The 25,974-nt window shown below is 34.9% G+C and overlaps 1 protein-coding gene across 1 annotated transcript; it reads left to right on the top strand.

Annotated features, from left to right (window-relative positions):
* On the top strand, positions 1-25,064 carry LOC110636553 (brefeldin A-inhibited guanine nucleotide-exchange protein 5). Its single transcript, XM_021786307.2, has 34 exons — positions 1-164; positions 331-440; positions 1,051-1,126; positions 2,757-2,997; positions 3,181-3,302; positions 3,388-3,446; positions 4,251-4,308; positions 4,389-4,473; positions 4,585-4,794; positions 5,059-5,117; positions 6,382-6,451; positions 6,533-6,601; positions 7,103-7,225; positions 7,332-7,385; positions 7,512-7,600; positions 7,737-7,833; positions 8,263-8,358; positions 8,488-8,694; positions 8,826-8,936; positions 9,009-9,193; positions 9,968-10,591; positions 10,826-11,243; positions 15,096-15,335; positions 15,445-15,568; positions 15,687-15,835; positions 16,173-16,529; positions 21,203-21,369; positions 21,459-21,709; positions 22,168-22,346; positions 22,828-22,944; positions 23,240-23,376; positions 23,495-23,828; positions 24,500-24,595; positions 24,760-25,064. The coding sequence occupies exons 2-34, from the start codon at positions 338-340 to the stop codon at positions 24,820-24,822; spliced, it is 5,370 nt and encodes a 1,789-aa protein (XP_021641999.2). The 5' UTR covers positions 1-164; positions 331-337; the 3' UTR covers positions 24,823-25,064.
* The last annotated feature ends 910 nt before the right edge of the window (positions 25,065-25,974 follow it).

Below are 25,974 nucleotides of genomic sequence, written 5' to 3'. Positions count from 1 at the left end.
CCGGTAGGCGGAAGCTCCTTTCAATCTTCGTAATCAAATCCGGGCATCGTCCGTGCTCCGCTCGACCTCTCTGTCGTAAAAGCACAGCGAGAGATCTACTCGAGTCCCTTGCTTCTCAGTTTCCAGATCTCTACTCGTGAATTCTATCTTCTAATCAAAGCAAGGTATTTATGTATACTTCTTGCTCCATCATTTCCATTAGCTCCTCAGCTGTACCTGTTTCCTGTTTCGATCTCCTTGGAGTCGCATTTGATCCGTTGTTTGCTTTGATTTTATCATTTACAATTGCTAAACCTAACTGTTATGTGCTTGATTGTTTGGTTCTTGCAGAATTGAAATGGCTGCGGGGGGTTTTGTGAACCGAGCATTCGAGTCAATGCTAAAGGAATGTTCGGGCAAGAAGTACCCTGATCTTCAAAAGGCTATTCAAACTTATATTGGTCAGTGCTTGGATCTTAAATTTGGATTACGTTTTGTACTTTGAGTTCAAATGTTGAGTGCACGTTTTGTACTTTGAGTTCAAATGTTGAGTGCATTTCTTTAAGTGTGTTCAGTTCATTTCTTGTCATGGAAGTCAATTGTCCAACGTTGTTTCTCTCTTGCAGTCACATTACTGAATTGGGAATGAATAAATGATAATGATTAGTTCTCTAATGGCAATGTCTATGGTAGCATGATCTGCCTTAGTCTTTTTGAAGCTTGAATGTCTTCATGATTTTGCTTTCGCTGGTATTCATAAGTTTCATTTTAGCTTTTTGCTGGAAAAACAAGCATTGCTTTTCTCTGTTGCTCTCTCTCTGGTGAACTTGAAATCATTTAAGCGTTTGCATCCATACCACCAAACACTTGTTTCCATCTTTAGATTGTAATTGAGCTGGGTTAGTACGTGCTTTTTTCAGTTATTTTTCCCGCATATTATTTATCTATCTGATAGGTATTAACTTTATCAAACTTCATTTATGAATTCTCTTCTTTTGCCCTACTATGACCATAATGACCATGCTGGTGAGCTGATTTCTTGCTGTTCATATTATGTTTATGTTTCTTCAGATAGCACCAAAGTGTCAAATCAGCAATCTAAACCTGGCGAGATGAATCAAGCAGCACCATTGGCTGGAGCACAGGGGTCTGTATTTGAATATTAATGGTCAATAACCAAATAAATAGAATAATTTAGCTTTAATTGTAGCCTATTTCTTTTATTTGCATCATCATACAAACCAACTTTGACATTTGTAGCAATTGTGGCTTGCCTTGGAAAAACCACGAGATGAACATATTAATTGTCATAAAAACCCTCAAAATCTATTTTGAACCTGTGCCTCTACCTCTTCCTGCACCAGTTACACCTTTTTTTTAGTGTATATACATCTCCCTACACCAATTCTACCTATCCTTCTTAGTCCTCTTACACCTCCCCATATGGACTATACAAGCCATGCCATTTGCAAATTCCATCTTTACCTCTCCTAGCTTCACTTATGCCAACTGTATTTTAGATGTGCTCCAATTGTATGTTAAATATCTATTTGCAAACACGCAACTTAAGACTCCTTAAGGTTGGCCTAAACAGATATAAAAGTTAAAGTTGGTATGAGTAATTTGATACAGCTATAATTGAGAATTTGAATAATGCTTTTGGATATATTTATTTATAACCCTTTTTATCATTTACTCTCTCTCTCTCTCTCTCTCTCTCTCTCTCTCTCTCTCTCTCTCTATATATATATATATATATATATATATATATATAAATTTGTCTTGCTTCCAAAGTACTCTTGATCTTTTAGATTTTTTTTTTTTTATTGTAGAGATTTAGGTTGATATGCTTTTAGGACATAACATTTCCTACCATTAAGGCCTTTATAAATTATAAGCAATCATGCACTTTCTGCAGTCATTTTCTGAAAATTGAGCTGTAGCATTGCAAGTTCAGTGAAGGCCAAACTGGTGATAGGGAAGGAGTTAGTTTGAATGGAGTGGCACTGTCCCAAAGTAATCACTTTAAATATCTAGGCTCAGTCCTTCAAGTAGATGGGGGATGTGAGGAGGATGTTAGTCATAGGATTAAAGCCGGATGGTTGAAGTGGAGACGTGCCACGGGAGTTTTATGTGATCGTAAGATTCCCAATAAATTAAAAGGGAAATTTTACCGTACAGCCATACGACCGGCTATGCTATATGGTAGTGAGTGTTGGGCACTGAAAGAGTCGTATGCATCTAAGATAAGAGTTGCAGAGATGAGAATGTTAAGGTGGATGAGTGGTCATACTAGACTAGATAAAGTCCGTAATGAAAGTATTAGAGAAAAGGTAGGAGTGGTGCCAATTGAAGATAAGTTGAGAGAAGGGAGATTGAGGTGGTTTGGTCATGTGAAGCGTAGACATACGGAGGCTCCAGTTAGACAAGTAGAACACATTAGGCTAGAGGATAGAAAGAAAAAAAGGGGTAGACCTAAATTGACTTGGAGGAGAGTAGTACAGCATGACTTAGAAGCATTACACATTTCCGAGGATTTAACCCAAAATCGTTCAGAGTGGAAAAAGCGAATCCATATAGCCGACCCCAAATTTTTGGGATAAAGGCTTAGTTGAGTTGAGTTGAGTTGAGTTGAGCTGTAGTAATATAATTTAGATTGTTGTCTTTATTTCAGGTAATACAATTTAGCTGGAATCATTCAATTATGATCATGGTTGGTATTTAGATTGTCTTAGATGTACACTGATATCAGTTCTTTTAATATTCTTTTTTCACAGTTCACTTGAATCTGAAGATGGTACTGCAAAAACTGGAACACAATCAGATAATTTAAAAAATACTTCTGAGGAGGCACTTGATGGGAAGCCAGTGGGCAACAGCGGAAACATCACCGTTGCATTAGCTAATGCTGGGTGCACATTAGATGAAGCTGAAGTAGAGATTGTTTTGAATCCATTCCGTCTTGCTTTTGAGACGAAGAATTTAAAAATCATAGAACCTGCTTTGGATTGTCTTCATGTATGTTAACTTCATTGATTTATACTTCTTGAATTTTTTACTTTTTTACTTATTGGACTTGTGCGAGGTCCTTACATTGTATCAAGAAAAGCCCAAGCTTTTCTATGTTGTTAAATACTTGCATATTTTATTGTTGTTGCATGGTCACTGATAACTTATTTTATACAAATTCTATAAGTGCAGAAACTCATTGCTTATGATCACCTAGAGGGAGATCCTGGTTTAGAAGGTGGTAAAAATGTCCTATTGTTCACTGACATTCTGAGCATGGTTTGCAGTTGCGTTGATAATTCATCACCTGACAGGTATGTATACGTGAATATTTTTAATAAACTCTGTCCTTGATATGATTTCTTGATTTGCGTTACATCTTTTGATGGCCATGTTCAGTACGATTTTGCAAGTGCTAAAGGTACTTCTGACAGCTGTAGCATCTGCAAAATTTAGAGGTGTGTTGCATATGGAAAAAATGTATCATTTTTAAATTTTGCTTTGGTTATTGAATGGGTTTTCAATTTGCTTTACTGTATGTGCATGTGTCTATACAAATGCTTTGGTATTAGGTAGAAGTGGTGATTTATAGTAGTTTTTGGTTTAAATGAGCTTTATGGTGGATTAGTGTTTGATAAACTAGGGATTTAGGCTTGATTAACGATGAATATGTTTGGTGTTTGGGATTTCAATGCAATTGGTAACTAGGTTGCACTTTTTCAAGGATTGTTTTGATGATGCAAATACAGCAAGAAACCTAAGAAATTTGGTTGCTATGAACAGTTCTGATGGCCTTGGAGGACAAAAGAGGAGGGGGAGAGGAAAAAAAAATGCTAGTCAGCTAGTCTATACCTGCATAATAAGCTTGAATGAAAAATTTGATGATAATCTACTCTAATTCTTGAAGCATAATGGGCATAAATAGACTTGAGTCAAGTTATATAGTTGGATTTTACTGGTCTATGGAAAGCAAAGTGGTCCCATAGTGTCACTTTTTACTATTTTTATTTGTCATTTTGGCATGTTAGGCTATCTCCTTGAACTTTGTTTTGAATCATTCTTGCTAATTAATTTGCAGTTTCTTATCCCTTAATTCTATTTAACTTTCTTTGATTGGACATTACATCTGGTAAGTATACTTGCCTATGAACACACATGTCAAATGCCTGCAAACATGCATGATATTTATTATTTTGTTTGAATGTTTTTTTTTCTACGCAATTCCTTGAATTGTGCTGCTGAAACACCTGTCTTAAATGCAGTACATGGGGAACCGTTGCTGGGAGTAATCAGAATATGCTACAATATTGCCTTGCACAGGTTCTTATTATGTTGTTATCTGAACGGTAATATAATATCAACTCGGAGTAGCACTCATGTTTTATGGTTTGGATATGTAGCAAGAGCCCCATAAATCAAGCAACGGCAAGGGCAATGTTGACACAGATGATCAGCATTGTATTCAGGAGAATGGAAACTGATCCTGTATGGAAAATAAATTGTTGTAATTTTATATATCTTTATCTATACTTTGTAAGCAAAGGAGAGAAAACACTAATTGGTTCTGTTTGTAACTAATAAGCCGATAATGTCCAGCAACAAACTCAGGTTTCTACTTCACCTAGTTCAGTTGGAAATGTAGAAGCCACTTCAGAGGAGAAATCAAATGCAAAAGTTGAAGAAACTCCATCTGTGGACCAAAATGAAGAAGGAATGACTTTGGGAGATGCGCTTGACCAGATGAAAGAGACATCGCTTGCCTCTGTTGAGGAACTCCAGAATCTTGCTGGTGGTGCTGATATCAAGGTGAATCCTTTCATCTGTTCTCTTATTTTAAGTTTCTTATTATGATAGTGTTTGTTAAAAAAAAGGAAAATCAATGATGCTTTTTTATGCATGATTGATGCCTTTTATTTATTTTTTGTTGTGTGATTACTTATCAAAAGTCATTTCCTTAAATTAGTATGTTTCTAAACTGTTGCTTGTTGCTATTGCCAAATCTTATTTGTATGAAGTTTTGCCTTCTGATTTGTGGTGTTTACAAGAAGGTACTTTTTATATGTTATTCAGGGTTTGGAGGCTGTTCTTGACAAGGCTGTGCAAATTGAAGATGGTAAAAAAATAACAAGGTATGGTTATTGATATAGACTTTGGATACCACTATTTGATATGTCTTAATCAGAATGATTAAACCTTGAAAGTTAATTCTTTTAATTTTATCAATTTGACCCTCAACCTTTAGAATTTATTTCAACATTAGCAATGATTATCAAATTGAAAAATAAAACTACCATTTTATCAATTAAATATTAAATTTTAGTCAAAATGCATATCTCACTGATCCCCACCGCGGCACCACCCCCTCTGTCCCCTCTTTCTCTCTCTCTCTCTCTCTCTCTCTCTCTCTCTCTCTCTCTCTCTCTCTGCTTGTTATATCCCAAGAACACTGAATGACAGAAATTATTAGCATAAAAAACCTATATCCATTACATCTATACTCTTATTCATGTTCCTTGGCCGCTGCTCATGCTCTGGAATCAGATTCCACATCTACTCTGCAAAAGAAAAAAAGGGCATTGTGCAAGTGGCAGCCAATCAATGATAAGGCAAAATTTTATTTTTTGGGATTTTATTGTAATAGAAAGAATATTGGACAGATATATAATGACTATTTACTTTGGAGAGGCAAAGGCTGTCTTCAAGGAGGGGCAAGCAGGAGGAGGATTTAGGAGAAGAGAGATCAGTGAAGTGGAAGGGGAAGAATTTGGGTTGATGGGTAGTTTTGGGGTTATGGTTGTGATTTTGCATTGGAGTTTTGGGCTATTGGGTACTGATGATGTGGGAGTTATGGCATTGGTGGTTTGGCACCTGAGACTTGGTTGAGATTTTAAACAGGATGTTGATGTGTTGGAGAAATACCTGAACTTGTAGTTTATTCTTGGCTTTGGCTGCTCGTAGTGGTGGTGGTGGTGGTGGAATTGTTGTTGCAAGAAGACTTTTTTTTTTTTTTTTTTTGGGGGGGGGGGGGGGGGTGGGGGTTGAGGACGGCTGAATTATCATTTTTGTTAAAAAATAATATTTTATTTGACTTAGCAATACAATAATATTAATATGTATATTTTCAATTTCAAATCGATTACTAAAATTGGAAACAATCTTAAATGTTGAGGTGGAACTAATAGAAGTGGCCAACAACAACTAAGTCTTAATCCTAAATTAATTGGGGTCAAATATATGGATCCTTCATCCCAAACCAATAAAATTGGCCAAAATCAACAGTTTGTGATTGGGCAAATTTCTTTTTTTATTTTTTATTTTTTATGTGGTAATTAGGCTTGATCATTTTTCAATCATTTTATTTACTTTAAATTGTCACTCTTATCTTGACTTAAGGGGGATTGACCTGGAGAGCATGAGCATTGGACAACGAGATGCTTTGCTGCTATTCCGCACCCTTTGTAAGGTTGGTTTTCTCATTATCTCTTCACATTGTTTTTAGCACCTTCAGTGCATTCCAATTACTGTTTAAATTTTATGTTTGTAGATGGGTATGAAGGAAGATACTGATGAAGTTACAACCAAGACAAGGATTTTGTCTCTAGAGCTTCTGCAGGTAAAGTTGTGGACTCTTTTTGTGTTTTCTATGTGTGCCTTGATTGATTATTTAAAAGGGTAGTGAATAGTCAAATCCCATAATTTGGCAGCTATGGAAAGTCTTGAGTTCTGGTTTGCTCTGTTTTGTGCTTTTGTTTTCTGTCTTAGTATTCTGTGGTCCTGTCCATGATTGAATTGACATTTTAATTCATGGAGGATTCCAAGGTTAAAAGTTGAAGCAAATAAGCTATGCAATGGATTGTATGGCATAAATGTTGTTTTGTAACATCTACCTTATTAAAATAATAATTGCCATCTGGTATAGTTCCTCTTAGAGTTGGTAGAATTTTATAACATCTACTAAACTTTTCCTCCATATTGGAGAAATTTACAAGATATGTTAACTGTTCAAATTATGAGAATGAAACTCATCCTTTGTCCTTTGTCCTTTATCCCTATGAAGAACAAAGTGAGGGAAGAATGATGTTCTAATTAAAAAATTTGTGACCTGTTATTGCAGGGATTATTGGAAGGAGTTAGCCATTCGTTTACAAAGAACTTTCATTTTATTGACTCTGTAAAAGCATATCTTTCATATGCATTGTTGCGGGCTTCGGTTTCACACTCTCCTGTCATATTTCAGGTTTACTAAAATCTAGTGATCAACTTTCTTTTGTTTTTCCAATTTTACAAAAAGTGTGGTGTAAGATTATTATTTATCTTTTGCTTGTGCTTTCCTTCCATGGCAGTGCGCAGCTGGAATCTTCTCAGTACTTATCTTGCGCTTCAGGGAAAGTCTTAAAGTATGTGTATGATGATGATTTGCTGCAGAGTTGATTGTTCTGTGATGACATTACTTCGATCTATTTAGTAAATATCCTTTATTTGGCTGCATTTTTTCAATTAGTCATGCTACAAAACCTTTTCAGGGAGAAGTTGGTGTATTCTTTCCCTTGATAGTTCTACGTTCACTGGATGGCTTAGAATGTCCAATTAACCAAAAAATGAGTGTTCTTCGGTAATATTTTTTGGGTTTTACAATTATGTTGTGTATATTACACAGTTAATTATATTTTTTGGTGTTAACATTTTCTTCATCATTATGTTATTTTGATTATTTTCCTATCATCTTCTGATCCAGTTTAGTTTTGCAGGATGCTTGAGAAAGTTTGTAAGGATCCTCAAATGCTTGTTGATGTATATGTTAACTATGACTGTGATCTGGAGGCGCCAAACTTGTTTGAACGCATGGTATTATTCATTGTATCTTTATTTTATGCATCCAAATAATCTAAGCCAGTGATGCAGGGCACTAAAAACCTGTTATAATTATTTGTAACAAAATTTCTCTAATTGTAGTAATTCAGTTAAATTAGGTTTTATTGTATTTAAATTATCTTAGATCTTTTAGGACTCCTATTTTAGTAAACTTGCCTGAGTATAGATATTACTTTTTACTCTTATGAATGGGTAACATATGTAATGCGTATGGAGGAGATGGTCTAATTAAATAGAATATCAATTCTTTTGCATTCTGGTGGACTCCAGAATCCATTTTCCTTGTGGTTTCAAGGATTTTTGAGGTTTGGGAGTGTTCTAGACTTGTTACCAGGCTTCTGTTCTGTGTCAACCTGTGTGTCGAGCAAATAATATGTCCTTATCTTCCTGCTTGTCATATAGGTAACCACATTGTCTAAAATAGCTCAGGGGACTCAAAGTGCAGATCCAAATGCTGTTGCATTCCAGGCTACTTCAACTAAAGGTTCATCACTTCAGGTAGGTTTACCTGTTACTGTTTTCTGAGAATAGCTGGTAATTCAGTCTGCTATTTGCTGCATTTATTTATTTTGTGCTACTAAATTTGCTCAAGATGTTGGATGACTCTTTCTTCCTTGATCTCTCCAGTGTCTAGTAAATGTGCTTAAATCACTTGTTGATTGGGAGAAGCTATGTAGACAATTTGAAAAAAAGATTAAAAGAGTTCAGTCCCTTGAAGGAGAGCTTTCAGCCAGAGAATCTGTTGAGATAAAGATAAGAGAAGATGTGCCCATTCCCAATAACTTTGAAAAGGCAAAGGCTCACAAATCTACAATGGAAGCTGCTTTAGGGGAGGTGATTGATCTTGTGTTACCTTTACAAGTGTGATCCAACACAATTGTGACATTTAGAATTTGTTTTTACTTATCAATTTTAGTTGTTTGACATACATTGAGAGACTCGCTGAAAATTCTATTATATTGCAGTTCAACCGGAAGCCAGTTAAGGGTGTAGAGTATTTGATATCAAATAAGCTGGTGGAAAATAATCCTACTTCAGTTGCTCAATTTCTAAGAAATACTCCCAATCTGGACAAGGTGGAATTCCTATTCCCCTCAATTTTTTTTTCTTTTGATTTGGGTTTGTGTAAACCATTGATGAATTTGCAGGCTATGATTGGTGATTATTTGGGTCAACATGAGGAGTTTCCCCTTGCTGTTATGCATGCTTATGTTGATTCCATGAAGTTTTCAGGAATGAAATTTGATAAGGCAATCCGGGAATTTCTTAAAGGATTTCGACTTCCTGGAGAAGCTCAAAAGATTGATCGCATTATGGAAAAATTTGCAGAAAGGTATGGAGGCATTCAAGCATGTGTGCATATGTTTATATGTAACTTCACTCATTTTTTTTCCTATTAATTAATTTGGTGTTTTTTCTTTGCTTATTCTAAACCAAGTATCATTTCATATGCATGACATTGTGTGCTCTGGTCTAATCTTGCTTACTTTAATGGATACTCAATCCTTTATATTGATTTAGGCTTTCTCCTTGTTGAAGTTGTATCCCTTGCGATGATTGAATTCTGTCAAAATCAGTACCCTCCTCCCCCTCTCCCGAAAAAAAAAAGTCTCCTTTCTTTGTTTGTCTGCAATCTGCACTCGGGAGCCACAGTATATGTCCATATGTTCTTATGCAAGCTGAAAGGCCGTGTCTTACAGGGAAGTGTGATACAAGATTATTGATCAATTTCTAATACTCTTTAACTTCCATATTACCTAAAATTCAATATTTGGCTTTTTTAATCAGAGCTACCTGTTACTGTTTTCCTCTGTTTTATTGACGTTGTAGAGGAATGAACTATGTAACCAGACAATTTACATCGAGGAGTGAACTATGTAACCAGACAATTTACACAAATACAGAGTTTGAGATTTATCTTAGATCTTTTATGCTAATTTTGGCATTTGTTCTTATTTTTGTATTATTTTTATTTAGTGAATAAATATATTGTTTTTTCATTATCCAGTTGATAATGGTTAGAACTGAATGTAATCCACGCATCCAACCTTGCCCATTCCTTGTGTCGGTTAGTGATTTATTCTTTTGTGTATTATGTCTTTGGCAGATTTTGCGCAGATAATCAAGGTCTCTTTAAAAATGCGGATACTGCATATGTTCTTGCATATGCAGTTATAATGTTGAATACTGATGCACATAATCCTATGGTATGGCCTAAAATGGCCAAATCAGATTTTATACGTATGAATGCCATGAATGATGCTGAAGATTGTGCCCCAACAGATCTACTGGAAGAGATCTATGACTCCATTGTTAAAGAAGAGATAAAAATGAAAGATGATGCAGCTGATATTGGGAAAAGTAGACAGAAGCCAGAAAGTGAGGAGAGGGGCCGCCTTGTCAATATTCTTAATCTGGCTCTCCCCAAAAGAAAGTCATCAATTGATGCCAAGTCTGAGAGTGAAGCTATAATTAAGCAAACACAAGCAATATTCCGGAAGCAAGGAACAAGAAGAGGAATTTTTCATATGGTGCAACAGATTGAAATTGTAAGGCCTATGGTTGAAGCTGTAGGATGGCCTCTGCTTGCCACTTTCTCTGTAACCATGGAGGAAGGTGATAATAAGCCAAGGGTTATTCTCTGCATGGAGGGATTTAAAGCTGGAATACACATTGCACATGTTCTAGGAATGGATACCATGCGCTATGCTTTCTTAACATCTTTGGTCCGGTAAGGTCCTTTCTTGAGCATCACTTTATCTATTTATTTCTTTCCCTTATCTCACACCACAACACCCCCTCCTTCTTCTCCTCTTCTCTCCTCTTTCTGATGTCTTCTATACTGCAATCGCTGTGGTTGTGTCTTGCTTTTACTTTTTCTTGGCAATTCATTGGGTTAGTATTTTTGGTCACTGGACATATGTTTTATTACCATCATATTTAAGCTTATGAATTTGTATGTCAGATTTACTTTCTTGCATGCCCCTAAGGAAATGCGGAGTAAAAATGTAGAAGCATTGCGGACTCTACTTTCATTGTGCGACTCTGAAACTGATTCCCTTCAAGACACATGGAATGCAGTTCTGGAATGTGTTTCTCGGCTTGAATTTATTACTTCAACTCCTGCAATTGCTGCAACTGTTATGCATGGATCAAATCAGATTTCTAGGGATGCCATTCTTCAATCCCTAAGAGAGCTGGCTGGGAAACCTGCTGAACAGGTTTTTGTCAATAGTGTTAAATTGCCTAGCGATTCTGTTGTGGAATTCTTCACTGCTCTCTGTGGTGTGTCAGCTGAAGAATTGAGACAAACTCCTGCTCGTGTATTCAGTTTACAGAAGCTTGTTGAGATCAGCTATTACAATATGGCTCGTATACGCATGGTATGTCCCTTGTTCACTAAACAGTATACTCCTTTATGTATTCATATTGATATGTGGCCATGTCATGTGGAGTCATCTGTGTGTTTATTTGATGCATTTTGGTAATTGGCCTATTTATATTTAATAACTGCTTTCAAGTAATCTTTTTTCCATTCTTTGTAATCCATCTGCTAGGGAAGGGATTCCAAGGTGAAATCATGGGCAAATTGATGATATTGTTCTTCTCTAGGTGGTTTCCAAGTAGCTTTCAACCATTTCCAGAATGATTTGAGAAGAAGATTTTTTGTTTAAATAATTTAATCAAGTCTCATGGCCATTCAATCCTGCTCGTCTGCTTCTGTTACCATTAGTCATTACCCCTATAGTCACAGTAGCGGTCGGAATTTTTATTGTATGATAATTCTGATGTAGAACCAATGGTACACTCAAAGGGGAAAAAGAAATAAACTCAAATTTTATCAATTATCAGTTGTCAATAATAATCATAATAAGCTCTCTCCCTAGATACTTAGATTACATAAGTATTTATAATCTAATAACTTGGCCTACTGCTACTAGAATTAGGAATCCCAAAATAAGAAAGTACTAAACCAATACTAATTAGAAATACCAGACCAACACTAACTAGGAAATTCTAAATAATAGAATTCCTAAATAATTAAAAACTACTTTCTAATTAAATTTCGTAAATAATATTAACCTAAACAATTAAATCAAAATAATTCCTAAATTTAGTTTTCCTTGATTGCATGATTCTCCTCTGGTTGGAGAAAATTGGACCTCTAGTTCTTAGTGCCAAAGAATCAATAATTGGATTTGGAGGACAAGTAACTCTCATCTTCTTCAATGGTAGCAATAAGAGTGAAATGATGAACTTTTTTTTTCCCTTCAATCTTTAAGAACATCTAAATATATAAAATCAACCGTAACAAATTAACAATAGTCGAAAGGCTCTTCAATTTACCGTGAACAGAAATTAGCTAAATTTTCAATTTTCTGTTTTCTTCATGGTTTTTCTTTTCCTAGGTTAGATTTATGTAACTTTCTAGCTCATCCTTATTGTTTTCTTTCTATAGAATAGATTCTTCAAAAATATTCCAACACAACGTTGTAATCTTGGATTTCAAGGGACAAAGTCTCAACAGCCAAAATTTCTTTTTCCTCGAGTTGTATTTCTTGCTTTTCATTATGAAATGCTTGCCTTGCATCCTTTTGAGTTGTAATTACATCTTCAAGAACTCTTGATCATTTTTCCAACTTCGCTTCAATCCTATCCAAAGTTTCTTTAAGGCACTTCACCTTTTTCTTGAGATCGAATATTTGAACAAGCATCATAAGCTAAATAATTAAACTTATTTGTGGCTCAATAAAAGAAGGTTTCCAATGATTAATGAGCTTTAGTTCAGTGGTGATAGAGTCATCTTCAGGGCTTTGAGGTCTTGAGTTCGAGTCCCAATCGGAATCAATTTGTTAATATCCTACATTGGTCTGGGATAGGGGCTATGTGTCCCTTATAAAGCCTTGGGCACTCCTCCCTAAAGCTAGCTATTAACGGTGAGTTAAGCTCGACCATTTTCTTAAGATGTTATCAGAGTCTCTTTATCCATTTGTTGGGCTTCCCATAAGTGTTTCACCTTCCAGGTGTTTAGTTCTGGGCGTGAGGGTGTGTTAATATCTCACATTGGATTAGGAAAGGGTAATATGCTCCTTATAAACTATAAAGCCTTGAGCACTCCTCCTCTTTAGAGCTAGCTTTTCAGGGCGAGTTAGTCCCAACCTATTTTCTTAAGAGTACCCAAAAAAGAGAAGGTTTCCCATATGCTTGTTGAAACAATTCAGCACCACCATATTCATCCCTCAAACAATACATCTCATTTAATTGTTGTAAGGGTCGATTTTACTTTATCCTGAATTTTAGCCCACATAAAATATCACTAAAGGTACAATTTGGAGTTTTTATTGTGCCTCAAATAATTGTTTCTACCCACAATGGAGGTCAAAAATGGAATCAGGATGTTAAAATTATTGGGAAGGATTCTCTCAAAGATTGTTGACGTGGTAGGTACACTAATGTGGTGGTATAGTGGCAGGTGATGTGGCGGAAAATAGAACAAGATTAGGTTTAAACAAGTGCAGAACGGAACAATAGGCGTGGGATCAATGGCTTGGCGAACAGGAATGAATCGATTGGTGGTTGGTGAGAGTTCAGTGAGTAAGACTAATTATGAGCGGGTTTTGATTCGGTTTAATGTTCGAGCTGAACAGAAATTTGGTTTTGCAGCAGCTTCTAGTTGTTGGAGTTAAACTGGAAGCATCATTTGGTGATGGGTATTGGGTAGTTGATCACTGGTGACGGTGCAACGGTTTGATGATTTGACATTATGGATGACAATAGTGAGGACTCAACAGAGGCAAAAACAATTGGACAGAGAGCAAAAATGCTGAAGTCCACAAAAATAGTAGCAAAATTTGTTCTCCACAGGCAATACAGATCCAAAAGAGTGATGATACAAAATTAATATGGAACCAAACCAATAGAACACTCAAATGGTGAAAAAGAATTAAACTATCAAATTTTATTAATTCTCAATTCTCAACACCAATCATAATAAGCTCTTTACAAAAAATGCCCTAGATTACATAGGTATTTATAGTCTCCTTGTCCTACTGCCAATAGGATTAGGAATTCTAAAATGTGAAAATAATAAACCAATACTAACTAAGAATACCAAACCAACACTAACTAGGAAATTTAAAACAATATAATTCCTAAATAATTAAAATATTATTTCCTAATTAAATTTCATAAATTATAGAAACCTAAACATGCTATTTGTACTAAAACTAAAAATCTGAATTAAAGATCTTAATTTTATAATGAAAAATTAAATGAAAATAATTCCGAAATTTACTTTTCCTTGACTGCATCAAATTCCTATTTAAACTTGTAACTGTTTTAAATTCAAGAAGATGGGTTAATATTTGTGATTGCAATTAGTATGGTTTGTGACGCAGCAAGAAGCTCGAATAACACATACTCACACACAGAGTGAAAATTGAGTGAAAAACCTCTGCTGAAATTTTATTAATAAAATAACTGAAATACATAGAATTAAGACCTATTTGTAAAGATTTTAATTTCCTAATCCAAATAGGAAAAGTAAACTACCGATGAGGAAGTTTAGATAAACCTAAATACTTAAGGAAATCTAGATAGATTAGGAAATTGATATTCCTAGTTGAAGGAAAGTAAAATAAATCCCAATTAAAAAAAAAACACTTAAAACTAATCTGCAAATTTATCCTAACAAAATACGAAACCATAGAGCGTCTGGGCTACTTGGGATGCAATTTTGGACTTAAAAAAATGAAACTTCATACTGCTGGACCAAAGGCCACATACCCTGGGCGTGTGGCTGGGTGCTGGTGCACACCCAGGGCGTGGACTGCACTATGACTCTGTGCTGCCCCTGCTAGGATGCCCTGCTTTTGCCACTTGCTCATCATCAGTTTGCAATGAATAAAATAATACATCAGTTCTCCTTTTCTGGTGGATTGGCCATTATTAGTTTCACATCTTCTATGGCTTACCTGTTCCATAATGTCTGTGAAATAATAATCTGCATGTTTCCATATAGGATATGTTAATTGTTAGATACGTTTAGATATGAAAGTTGCTAAATGCTGCAGCAAGTATGCTCATGGAATTTTTTTTTCCCTCTTTTTCTTTTTAATTTTTTAACATTTTGATGCATATTCTCAACTGCAATGAACAGTGACAAGTCTACTGCATGCCCTATATATTACATTTTGACATTTTACAGAAAAGGTTTTTGTTGATACATTTTGCAGGTCTGGGCTAGAATATGGTCTGTCCTTGCAAATCATTTTATTTCTGCTGGTAGCCATCATGAGGAGAAAATTGCCATGTATGCCATTGATTCTTTAAGGCAGCTTGGCATGAAGTATTTGGAGCGTGCTGAGCTCACTAATTTCACTTTCCAGAATGACATTCTCAAACCATTTGTTGTTCTCATGCGGAACAGTCGAAGCGATTCCATAAGGAGACTAATTGTGGACTGTATTGTTCAAGTATGCCTACTTAGGTTTCCTGGATTATGATTTTTTCCCCTTTATTTTGAAATAATGGTTAACCTTGAGGATAATACATGCATCACACATTCTCTGGTGTCTATTGCAGATGATCAAATCTAAAGTTGGAAGCATAAAGTCTGGATGGCATAGTGTTTTTATGATTTTCACAGCGGCTGCAGATGATGAACTGGAATCAATTGTGGAAAGTGCCTTTGAAAATGTTGAACAGGGTAGGATGAGAGGGAAAGTTTTCCCCCTTTCTTGTGGTTCTTTCTTTCTTGTTTTTATTTCACATTTCTTTCTTATTTTTGTCAGTTTTGGCATATCTAATGCCATAAACTTTTGCAGTTATCTTGGAACATTTCGATCAGGTTGTTGGGGATTGTTTTATGGACTGTGTCAACTGTCTTATACGGTTTGCCAATAACAAAACTTCTCACCGCATAAGTTTGAAGGCTATTGCGCTTCTCCGCATTTGTGAAGATCGTTTGGCAGAGGTTTGTGATATAACTTTTCACCTTATGTCAATTAATTGATCTTTCTGTAGTTTCATAATTTGTCATGGTTTTAAGCTTGTGTTATTTGTATTAGGGCATTATGTTTCCAGTGGATGCCTTTACTTTGCATTTTCCCCCATTCTTTTTCATTTCCTGATTGGCCTGTATCTATTGGAGCAGCACTTCAATGGGATATTAGATAAATTCTGCCTGTAGTTTTTTAATTGGAGCGCACAGTTGTCTAATCAATGTGAACTACTTGTATTATCTTCTGCTTACTGGTTGTTTTGCTAACTGAACACTCTTTTGCAACTGTTTATAAATCTTTGCTATTTAGGGCCTTATACCTGGTGGTGCTTTGAAGCCCATTGATGATATTGTTGATGTGAATTTTGATGTGGCTGAGCATTATTGGTTCCCAATGCTAGCTGGTTTATCAGATTTGACATCAGATGCAAGACCTGAGGTTAGAAGCTGTGCACTAGAAGTTTTGTTTGATTTGCTGAATGAGAGAGGTAGCAAGTTCTCATCATCATTTTGGGAGAGCATTTTCCATCGTGTGTTGTTTCCCATTTTTGATCATGTGAGACATGCTGGAAAGGAAAGCCTAATCTCTTCTGATGATGAGTGGTTTCGAGAAACCAGCATTCATTCACTTCAGTTGCTTTGCAACCTTTTTAACGCATTCTACAAGGTATTACTGGGCTTTTTCATCTTTTTCTTTTTGTAAATATACTTTAATAACTGAACTGTTTCAGTCTGATAACTCTTAGTGGATCTTTAATGATGATTTTATGTTAATTAGTAGTACATGCATGAGGAAAATCATAATATGCCATATCGGAGAGACCTTAATGTGTTATTTTTAAACAATGTTCATTTATTAGTAATTTTTCACTCCTGAAATTGATATTACTGCATAAATCTGAAACATAAGCATAAGACAGGTAAAATTGCAATTAGGAATGCATAAATAATATTTGATCATGAAGGTGAATGCATTTCATATCACATAGAATATATCAACTAGTAAAATACCCCTTATGAATTGGTTTTTATGTGGATGTCAAGCACTGTAAATATTGAGTATCAATGGCCTTAAAACCATCACCCTCATTTTCTTTCAGGCTGAAAATTGTAACATGACTCAATTCTTGTTTATGATCTCTTAAAACATGTGGTTCATTTGGTATTTTATTGGCTAGACTGTAATTTTATATTGCATCACTTGCAGTTCTTACTGTTGCTAATGTTTCTGAGCCAGCCACTTATAGTGTATAAAATATAAGCTTGTAACAGTATCACCACATTTGCCAGTGGCTTGTGGGTTAAGTAGCATAGCCCTACTTGAATAAGTGGAACAACAAGGGTTAAGCCCATGCATGGTTGGGGACAGCCTACACTATGGGCAGGCTGGCAGGCTGAGGACAAAGTTATAGTGGCTAAGATAAATTTTAAATTGTACTATTTGACAAGCTCATCAGCACATTGAGGTATTGGTTACCTTACTAACAAGTTCGTTCAAGCAACTAATACCAAAGGGATAAAATCTGCTTGAGAGGCTACTGTTAAAACGATCTTGGATTATCATGAGTTAAAGCCTCGTATGCTTGCCACCTTCTAAACAACCAGTTAAGGTATAATCACCAAAATACTGAAACCTTCTGTTTTGCAAATCTTGTAATTTTGGTAATTTTGGCAATTTTGGCATTTAGTATCTATTTGTCAAATTGATTGCAAATTTAGCCAACCATATATATATATCGTTTACCCAAAATACCCTATCTTTTTTTTTATTATTTTTTCCCTTTCGCTCCCTCTTTCCCCTCCCCACTCTCCCTTTGCTCATGCTTCCTCTTATCACTTGTTATCCAGCACAAAAGCAGCTGAATTGTCTTTTCTTTTTACTGAAAACAATGGAAGAATATGTAGAGAGGTTTCTTTGCAGAAAAGCATGTTCTCCTGCTTATCTATTGTCTCAGTTTGGATCAAAACAATGTTTTTAAGAACTGCACAAAAAATCTAGCCAAAATTGTCTATTGCTATATACCATTGCTTCACATTAAATTCTAATTCACAGTTCTTTCCCTTCTGAACCAACCATTGGCAGAACCATCTTTTCTTAGAGAGAATTTTGATTTATTGTTATACTCTTCATTTATTATGCATCTTCTCATAAAGCTATGTGAGACTTGCACCATGTTGGTGTTGGATAATTTTGCAACACAACCATTCTAGGTCATAGGATCCATATTTTATCTGAAGTAATTTTAATCTATAGGCTACTGTGCTCTTAACAAAACCTATAATATCCCTTCACTCAGGTCATTATGAGTTCTCTAATTGAATGAATGCTTAACCTTTAAATATTTATTATTCCATCTTTTGCACCATGTTTTTGTTGGATAATTTTGCAACACAACCATTTCAGGTCATAGTATCCATATTTTATCTAAAGTAATTTTGATCTATAGGCTATTGTACTCTTAACAAAACCTATAATAACCCTTCTCTCAGGTCATTGTAAGGTATATAATTGAATGAATGCTTAACCTTAAAATATTCATCATTCCATCTTTAGCACTTCTGCTATAGAATTTGTACAAATAATTAAAGGTGTACTCGGTTCTTGGGGTGATGAATTGAAGAACCGTATTGAACCAAACTTATTTTACTTGTTTTGATTCGGTTCTAGTTCTTTACTAAGAATCGATCCAAAACTGTACTGGACCATTACCAAACCAAAATTTGATATATATATATATGTGTGTGTACAATTAAGATTGTAATATATATATATATATATATATATATTATGAGCTATATACAACTAATACTATCTTTTATTTTTTACCTTTTCTTAATAATTTTAGTTATAAATGCATTATATTACCTTATAATTCTTAATTACAAGTGTGTTAGTATATTATATAATATGCTTAATTATTAATTATATGTACTTTATAATTAAAAATTATATAATTAAGAAATAGCTATATCCCCTTGTTTGGAAACAAGAATTTTACAATAATTCAATTCAATTATTTTCTTTTAGTCAAGATCTCAATCAAGTTAGGTGCATTAAGGATAAAGAAGGAAAAGTGTTGGTGAAAGATGAGGACATTAAAAAAAGATGGAGAAATTATTTTAATGATCTCTTTAATAATAGTCAAAATGGTAATAGCGTGAATATAGACTACAGAGTAATAGAAAAGAATGTGAATTATATTAGAAAGATTAGATCTTTAGAAGTAAAGGAATCACTTAAAAGAATAAAAGTGGGTAAAGCCTGTGGATCCGATGGAATACCAATTGAAGTGTGGAAGTGTTTGGGAGATATAGGAGTGGCATGGTTAACTAAATTGTTTAATAAGATTTTAAACTCAAAGAAAATACTTGATGAATGGAGGAGTATTTTAGTACCCGTTTTTAAAAATAAGGGAGACGTACGGAATTACTCAAACTATAGAGGAATTAAATTTATGAGCCATACTATGAAGTTGTGGGAGAGAGCTGTGGAACATCGATTACGTCATGATGCTTCTATCTCTCCCAATCAATTTGGCTTTATGCCCGGTCGTTCAACTATGGAAGCGATCTTTCTTATTAGAAGCTTGATGGGGAAATATAGAGATATATAGAAAGATCTACACATGGTTTTTATCGATTTGAAGAAGGCTTATGATAGTGTTCCAAGAGATGTCTTATAGAGAGTGTTAGAACAAAATAGAGTATCTATTAGGTACATACAAGTGTTGAAAGATATGTATCAAGGAGCAACTACTAGTATGCGCACAGTGGGAGGGGACACATGAGATTTTCTTATTTCAGTTAGATTACACCAAGGTTCAGCTGTACGTCCTTACCTTTTTACATTAGTTTTAGATGAATTGACTAAACATATACAAGAGAGTATCCCTTGGTGCATGATGTTTGCGAATGATATAATTCTGATAGATGAGACGTGAGAAGGAGTCAATTAAAAACTAGAGTTTTGGAGAAGTACTTTAGAGTCAAAGGGCTTTAAGTTAAGTAGAACGAAGACAGAATACATGCTTTGCAAGTTCAGTAAAGGCCAAACTGGTGATAGGGAAGGAGTTAGTTTGGATGGAGTGGTATTGTCCTAAATTAATCACTTTAAATATCTCGGCTCAGTCATTTTAGTAGATGGGGGATGCGAGGAGGATGTTAGTCATAGAATTAAAGCCGGATGGTTGAAGTGGAGACGTGCCACGGGAGTTTTACGTGATCGTAAGATTCCCAATAAGTTGAAAGGAAAATTTTATCGTACAGTCATACGACCGGCCATATTATATGGTATTGAGTGTTGGGCACTGAAGGAGTCGTATGTGTCTAAGATAAGAGTTGCGGAGATGAGAATGTTAAGGCGGATGAGTGGCCATACTAGACTAGATAAAGTCCGTAATGAGAGTATTAGAGAAAAGGTAGGAGTGGTGCAAATTGAGGGTAAGTTGAAAGAAGGGAGATTGAGGTGGTTTGGTCATGTGAAGCGTAGACATACGGAGGCTCTAGTTAGAGAAGTAGAGCACATTAGGTTAGAGGATAGAAAGAAAAGAAGGGGTAAACCTAAACTAACTTGGAGGAGAGTAATACAACATGACCTAGAAGCATTACACATTTCCGAGGATTTAACCCAAAATCGTTTAGAGTGGGGAAAGAGAATCCATATAGCCAACCCCAAATATTTGGGATAAAGGCTTAGTTGAGTTGAGTTGAGTTTTATTTTTAGAATGAAAGAATTCAATTCTTTTTAACTTAAAAAAAAACATTTTAAAAGAAATAGAAATTAAGTATGATTGTGCGAAAATTTAATTGAATTCTTTTCTTGCAAATGATTTATTTTAAAGGAAGCCTATATAAATGTATATTAAAAACGAACTTTAAAGCTTAAAGGGTAATTCAGGTGTGACTTTTCATTGATAATAATTGTATAAAATTGTTTCAAGAACCGAAATTTGAATTGAAATTGGACCGAATCAAAGCACAGAGAGCTGAACTAAAACATCAAAGAATGAACTAGAATTGTACTGAAATTTCGGTCCCCGTTCCTAGACAAAACCCAAATCAAAACCAAAACGAAAACCATACACCACTACAAAGTATAATGTTTGAAACCTAATGATACACTAATTTTGTTGGACATCATGTAATATTGGAATTATATGAGAATATTGAAGGGTACTGTTTAGCATGTTTGTTTGAGTATTACCAAAAGAATATGTGGGGGAGAATTGTACATAAATGGCCATGCTCAGCATTTTGAGTAACTATTATCTGAATAATGCAGAAAATATTATGCTGGTTATGTATTTTTGGGAAATTATCAATTTCCCTTATCTTACGCAGGAGGTGTGCTTCATGTTGCCTCCACTTCTGAGTTTGCTTTTGGACTGTGCCAAAAAGACTGATCAGACTGTGGTTTCGATATCATTGGGAGCATTGGTACATCTGATTGAAGTAGGAGGTCACCAGTTTAGTGAGAGTGACTGGAACACTTTGTTGAAAGGCATAAGGTGCATGTCTTATTATCTGAGTTTGTTTACTGATCTGATAGTCTCTTGTAATTATATTTATGACTAATCAATTTTATTTTGGCTACTAGAGATGCTTCATACACAACACAACCGCTTGAGTTGCTTAATGCTCTTAGTTTTGAGAACCTAAATAGCCCTTCAGTACTAGTTACGAATTCAGAGGTCATTACAAGTGATGTTGCAGATAACCACCAATTTGATATCAGTGATAATGGAAAAGTATCTGCACTGGCATCTCCAAGTCGTGCTCATGTCATTGGAGGGAATCATAATGCATTTGTCTTGCCGGATAGCATAAGCAATTTGGATGGATCAGAAGGTTGGTTTATGTAATGTTTGAATTATATTTTACTCATTATAAATAAAATAATCAAACTGATAAACAAGGTGCATCGGCTTGCCATTAGTATATCCACAGTGTACATGATCTGCCCTTTGGACACTCGGCTGGCAAAAGAAGAAAACAAGAAAGATAAAGAGGTAGAGAAAAAAATAATAAGATTTCAACAAAACTCCGGAGGCTAGCTCCTGAGGTTTGGTGAAATGGAAAATCCTGACTAGAGGGTCTAGTCAGGATGATAGAAAGCCTGAATGCATCAGCCAGCCAAACTTTTAGGGGCAGATGATGTTAGAACCTGCAATTTTTTACAACTTTGTTGCTATTCGGATACCAAAATAATCAACTCTATAACTTGTGCTTAGTAGCACCCTATATGCCAATCCCTTTGTGCTACACTCATTGGCAGTACTTAAAAGTTGGATTTGCTTATTCTCTAGGCCTTCCCTCACCATCAGGAAGAGCTCAGCAGCCTGCTGAAGCTGCTGGTTTCCAAAGGAGTCAGACCCTAGGTCAAAAAATAATGGGAAATATGATGGACAATCTGTTTATGAGGAGTCTCACCTCCAAATCCAAGGCCCGTGCTTCTGATGCGTCAGTGCCATCATCTCCAATTAAGGTATTCAGCATTTCATTTTCACTTTGATAAGTAAATATAATATCCTAGAGGCTGTAATGAATTTAGGGTTCCTAGTAAAATCTGTTTGTCTTACTGAATTTTGTACCTCTGATGTAGTTGGTTGCTTTCATGTGTTCATGCTTGATAATCTTGCACTGTATGAAAATAAAGTGAGGCAATTTACTGGAGAAAGTATGGAAAGGCGAGAATATTCACTCATCTTAGTGGGGGTTAAAAAAACCTGAATTTGTACATGTTAAAAGCTTTTTAATTTTTATGCATGAGGTTTTTAGGTGTTTCCAATCATTTGTACTGATTTCTTGTGTTGTTTAATCTCCATTGCACTTTTGAGTTTTTAAAACTCTCCACTGGTAAAACTAACGAATATGTTAAACAAAAAACTCCTCACTTACTACATGATGGATTTCAACATGGTAAAAGCCCTGTTTCTCTAATCTCTTTTCTTCATGTAATGCCTTAGGTTCCTGATCCTGTGGAGCCTGATGCCAAAGATGAGGAAGAAAGTCCATTGATGACAAGTATTAGGGGCAAGTGCATCACTCAATTATTACTTCTTGGTGCTATTGATAGTATTCAGGTGTGGATGCCAATCTTCTTGTTTGTGTATGTTTTCTTTTTACCATTTTTTTGCATGCCATTTTTAGATTTCTCTCATCAAATTAAATGATTCAATATTGTGAAGGTGTGTCTGTTAGAAGAGGTTGACCTGTTCTCTGAATCCAAATTACTTCTATTTAATCTCATTTGGTTCCTGTGACATAAGATGTAGCTGAGGGAGGGAAAGAGAGATGTTTCCTGCTGCATCATTTAATCTTGTGACTTGTGAGAAACATTTTTGTTTTCTAATCAAAGTATCCTTTTAAAATTTGCAGAAGAAGTACTGGAACAAGTTAAAAGCACCACAAAAGATTGCTATAATGGATGTTTTATTATCCATGTTAGAGTTTGCTGCTTCATATAATTCATATCCAAACCTCAGAATGCGAATGCGCCACATTGCTGTTGAGAGGTTGGGAACAAGTTCTTGCCCTATTTATTTTCTACAAAGGTTTTTTTCTTTTTTAATTATTTTTTGTTTAGTATGCATTGGAAGAAAAGCATATTGTGATAAGTTCATCTTTGGACAGGCTGCCTCTAAACCTTCTTCGTCAAGAATTAGCGGGAACTAGCATATATCTTGATGTATTACAGAAAACAACTTCAGGTTTCTGTGCCAACAAGGGGCAACTCATGGAATCTAATGTTTCTGAAGATGTTGATATTACTCCAGCGCAAAATAATTCAAATGTCACTGAAGATGGCACTGGGGATGAGAAACTTGAAGGAATAGCAGAAGCGAAATTAGTCTCTTTCTGTGAACAGGTGCTCAAGGAAGCATCTGATCTTCAGTCCTCTGTTGGGGAGACTACTAACATGGATGTTCATCGAGTTCTTGAGTTACGGTCACCAATCATTGTCAAGGTATGAAATGCCTCTCTTATTAGTTATGGATTTGGAGCTTTCGACTTGTCAGTGATAATATGATAGTTTACAATGGCGGACTTATTTGGGTATATGTATGCATTTCCTTGAAGAAATATTGCAAGTATAAATATCTTTCTATGTTATTTCTTCTGGTTATATAAGATTACTACTCTTGGGTGTAATAATATTTCACATCAGCATGTTTTGGGTGAAAATGTGGTCTATTATTTTCTTTTGCATGTTATTTACCATCAGTGCTATGGTGAAGAATGATTGAATGATGGTCCTCTTGATCTTCATCTTCCTCTTGGTCAGTGCTGTCGTGCCTGCCAGCATTTGGGTATATTACTTCCCTCCTCCGCCTCTTCTCTTTCTGATTGGTAGGGGCAGGAGGAAGCTCCCAAATTCTAATGACACTTCATTTACTGGAGTTTTTCCCCCCTGCTCGTGATTTGATTTATGCGCAATATATAGAAGTTTAATTTACAAGGACTGGTCTATGGTCCCTTTAGTTCTTTATTCATACCTCTTTGGTGAATGTCTATTCACCAATTTCTTTGTCATGGTGAAGGTGGTGTTGAAGCAGATGAGTGGTGTACTCAGTTATTCTCATTTATTTTTAGAGACTGCAGTGTTTATGCAATTTCTTTTTCATTTTGATCTTTCAGGTGCTTAAAAGCATGTGCTTTATGAACGACAAGATTTTCAGAAGACATTTGAGAGACTTCTATCCTTTGCTTACAAAACTTGTGTGTTGTGATCAGGTATCTTCTACTTCTAGAACGATTAGGCAAGGTGGAAAAAGGAAGTATCCACCATTTTCTCTTCTACCTAAATGAGAAATTTCCTTGCATGATTTCCTCCATTACCATTGTCTGGTAAACTGCTTCTGTTAACTGAAAAACTGATCTTCACTGCCTTTGTTTAGATGGAAATTCGTGGAGCACTAGGAGATCTTTTCAGGGTGCAGTTAAAAGCTCTACTGCCATAGAAGTTTGTCAATAATCTCTTGGCATTCTCTTAAGGAATGATTTTCAGCAATGCTGCACATTCCAATTCTGATCGTCTTGCCTGACATTTCTTTTGCAGATCAAGTACCTAGATGCCATTGTTTGTGTAAAGATGTAGGAATTGTTCTTGTATCATTTTGTCTGTGAATTGTGATATTTGGAAATTAGTTTTTGAAGTTACTAGAGAAGAAATGAGAAATATTAGCATTGTCTATGCTTATAATTTTAAGTACGCCACATCCATCTCCACGGCATTTTCTTTTTTCTTGGGACACTTCTACTTGAAGGCTATTAGGCAAACAACTGTTGGGATCTTAGTTGAAGTTGATACGTTTTGAAATAACAGGATCTGATGACACATACACTGAAATGCAGATCTCTCATGAAAACTTGAGAACGAAGAATAATTTATCGATCAATGATCATTACGAACGCAACGTCGAAGCTAGAAAATATAACTTCCTAGTGTCTCAATAAGTGACCCGGTACAAGAACAATTTAATATTTTAATATTTTAATACATTTTGAGATTTATTTTAAAAAGTTTTAAATTTAATTTTTTTATTATTAAATTTAAGTGTATTTAATGTAATTTACTATTTATTTGTATTTTGAAGGAATAAATTAAAATAATTGGCGGTAATATGTAAAAAATATTATTATTTCAAATTTAATAGTAAAAATTTAAATTTAAAATTTCAAAAATAAATCTCAAATTATTAAAATTATTAAATTAATAAACACACATTTCTTAAATTTATGAGTATTACGACATGTGGTTACTGTAAATATATTTATTTCCTTGGTGTAAATGTTTAAAATTTATTAAATTTTAATTAGAAAAGATGAAATTAGAAGAGACTTAAAGAGAAAAAAAAAACTAATTTCTTTTTTTATTTGTGGTAATATGTAAACTTGCAATTAGAGGCGATAAGGACTTTATTAAATTTAAAGTTGAGATAGTTATAGTTTTAAGTTTTAATAAAGAAATTAAAGTTAAGTGACAGTACTAAAAAAAAATTTATAATTGAGTGAAAATTAATTTAGGTTAATATAAAAATCTATAATATTCAGTTACAATTACTTTAATAAGGACTTTAATGATTCTTAAATTTAAGATAAATGAATTTTAA

This window comes from Hevea brasiliensis, chromosome 11, assembly GCF_030052815.1.
Source record: "Hevea brasiliensis isolate MT/VB/25A 57/8 chromosome 11, ASM3005281v1, whole genome shotgun sequence".
NCBI lineage: Eukaryota > Viridiplantae > Streptophyta > Magnoliopsida > Malpighiales > Euphorbiaceae > Hevea > Hevea brasiliensis.
The sequence above is the reverse complement of the archived record's forward strand: the minus strand, read 5'-3'. Positions and strand labels throughout refer to the sequence as shown.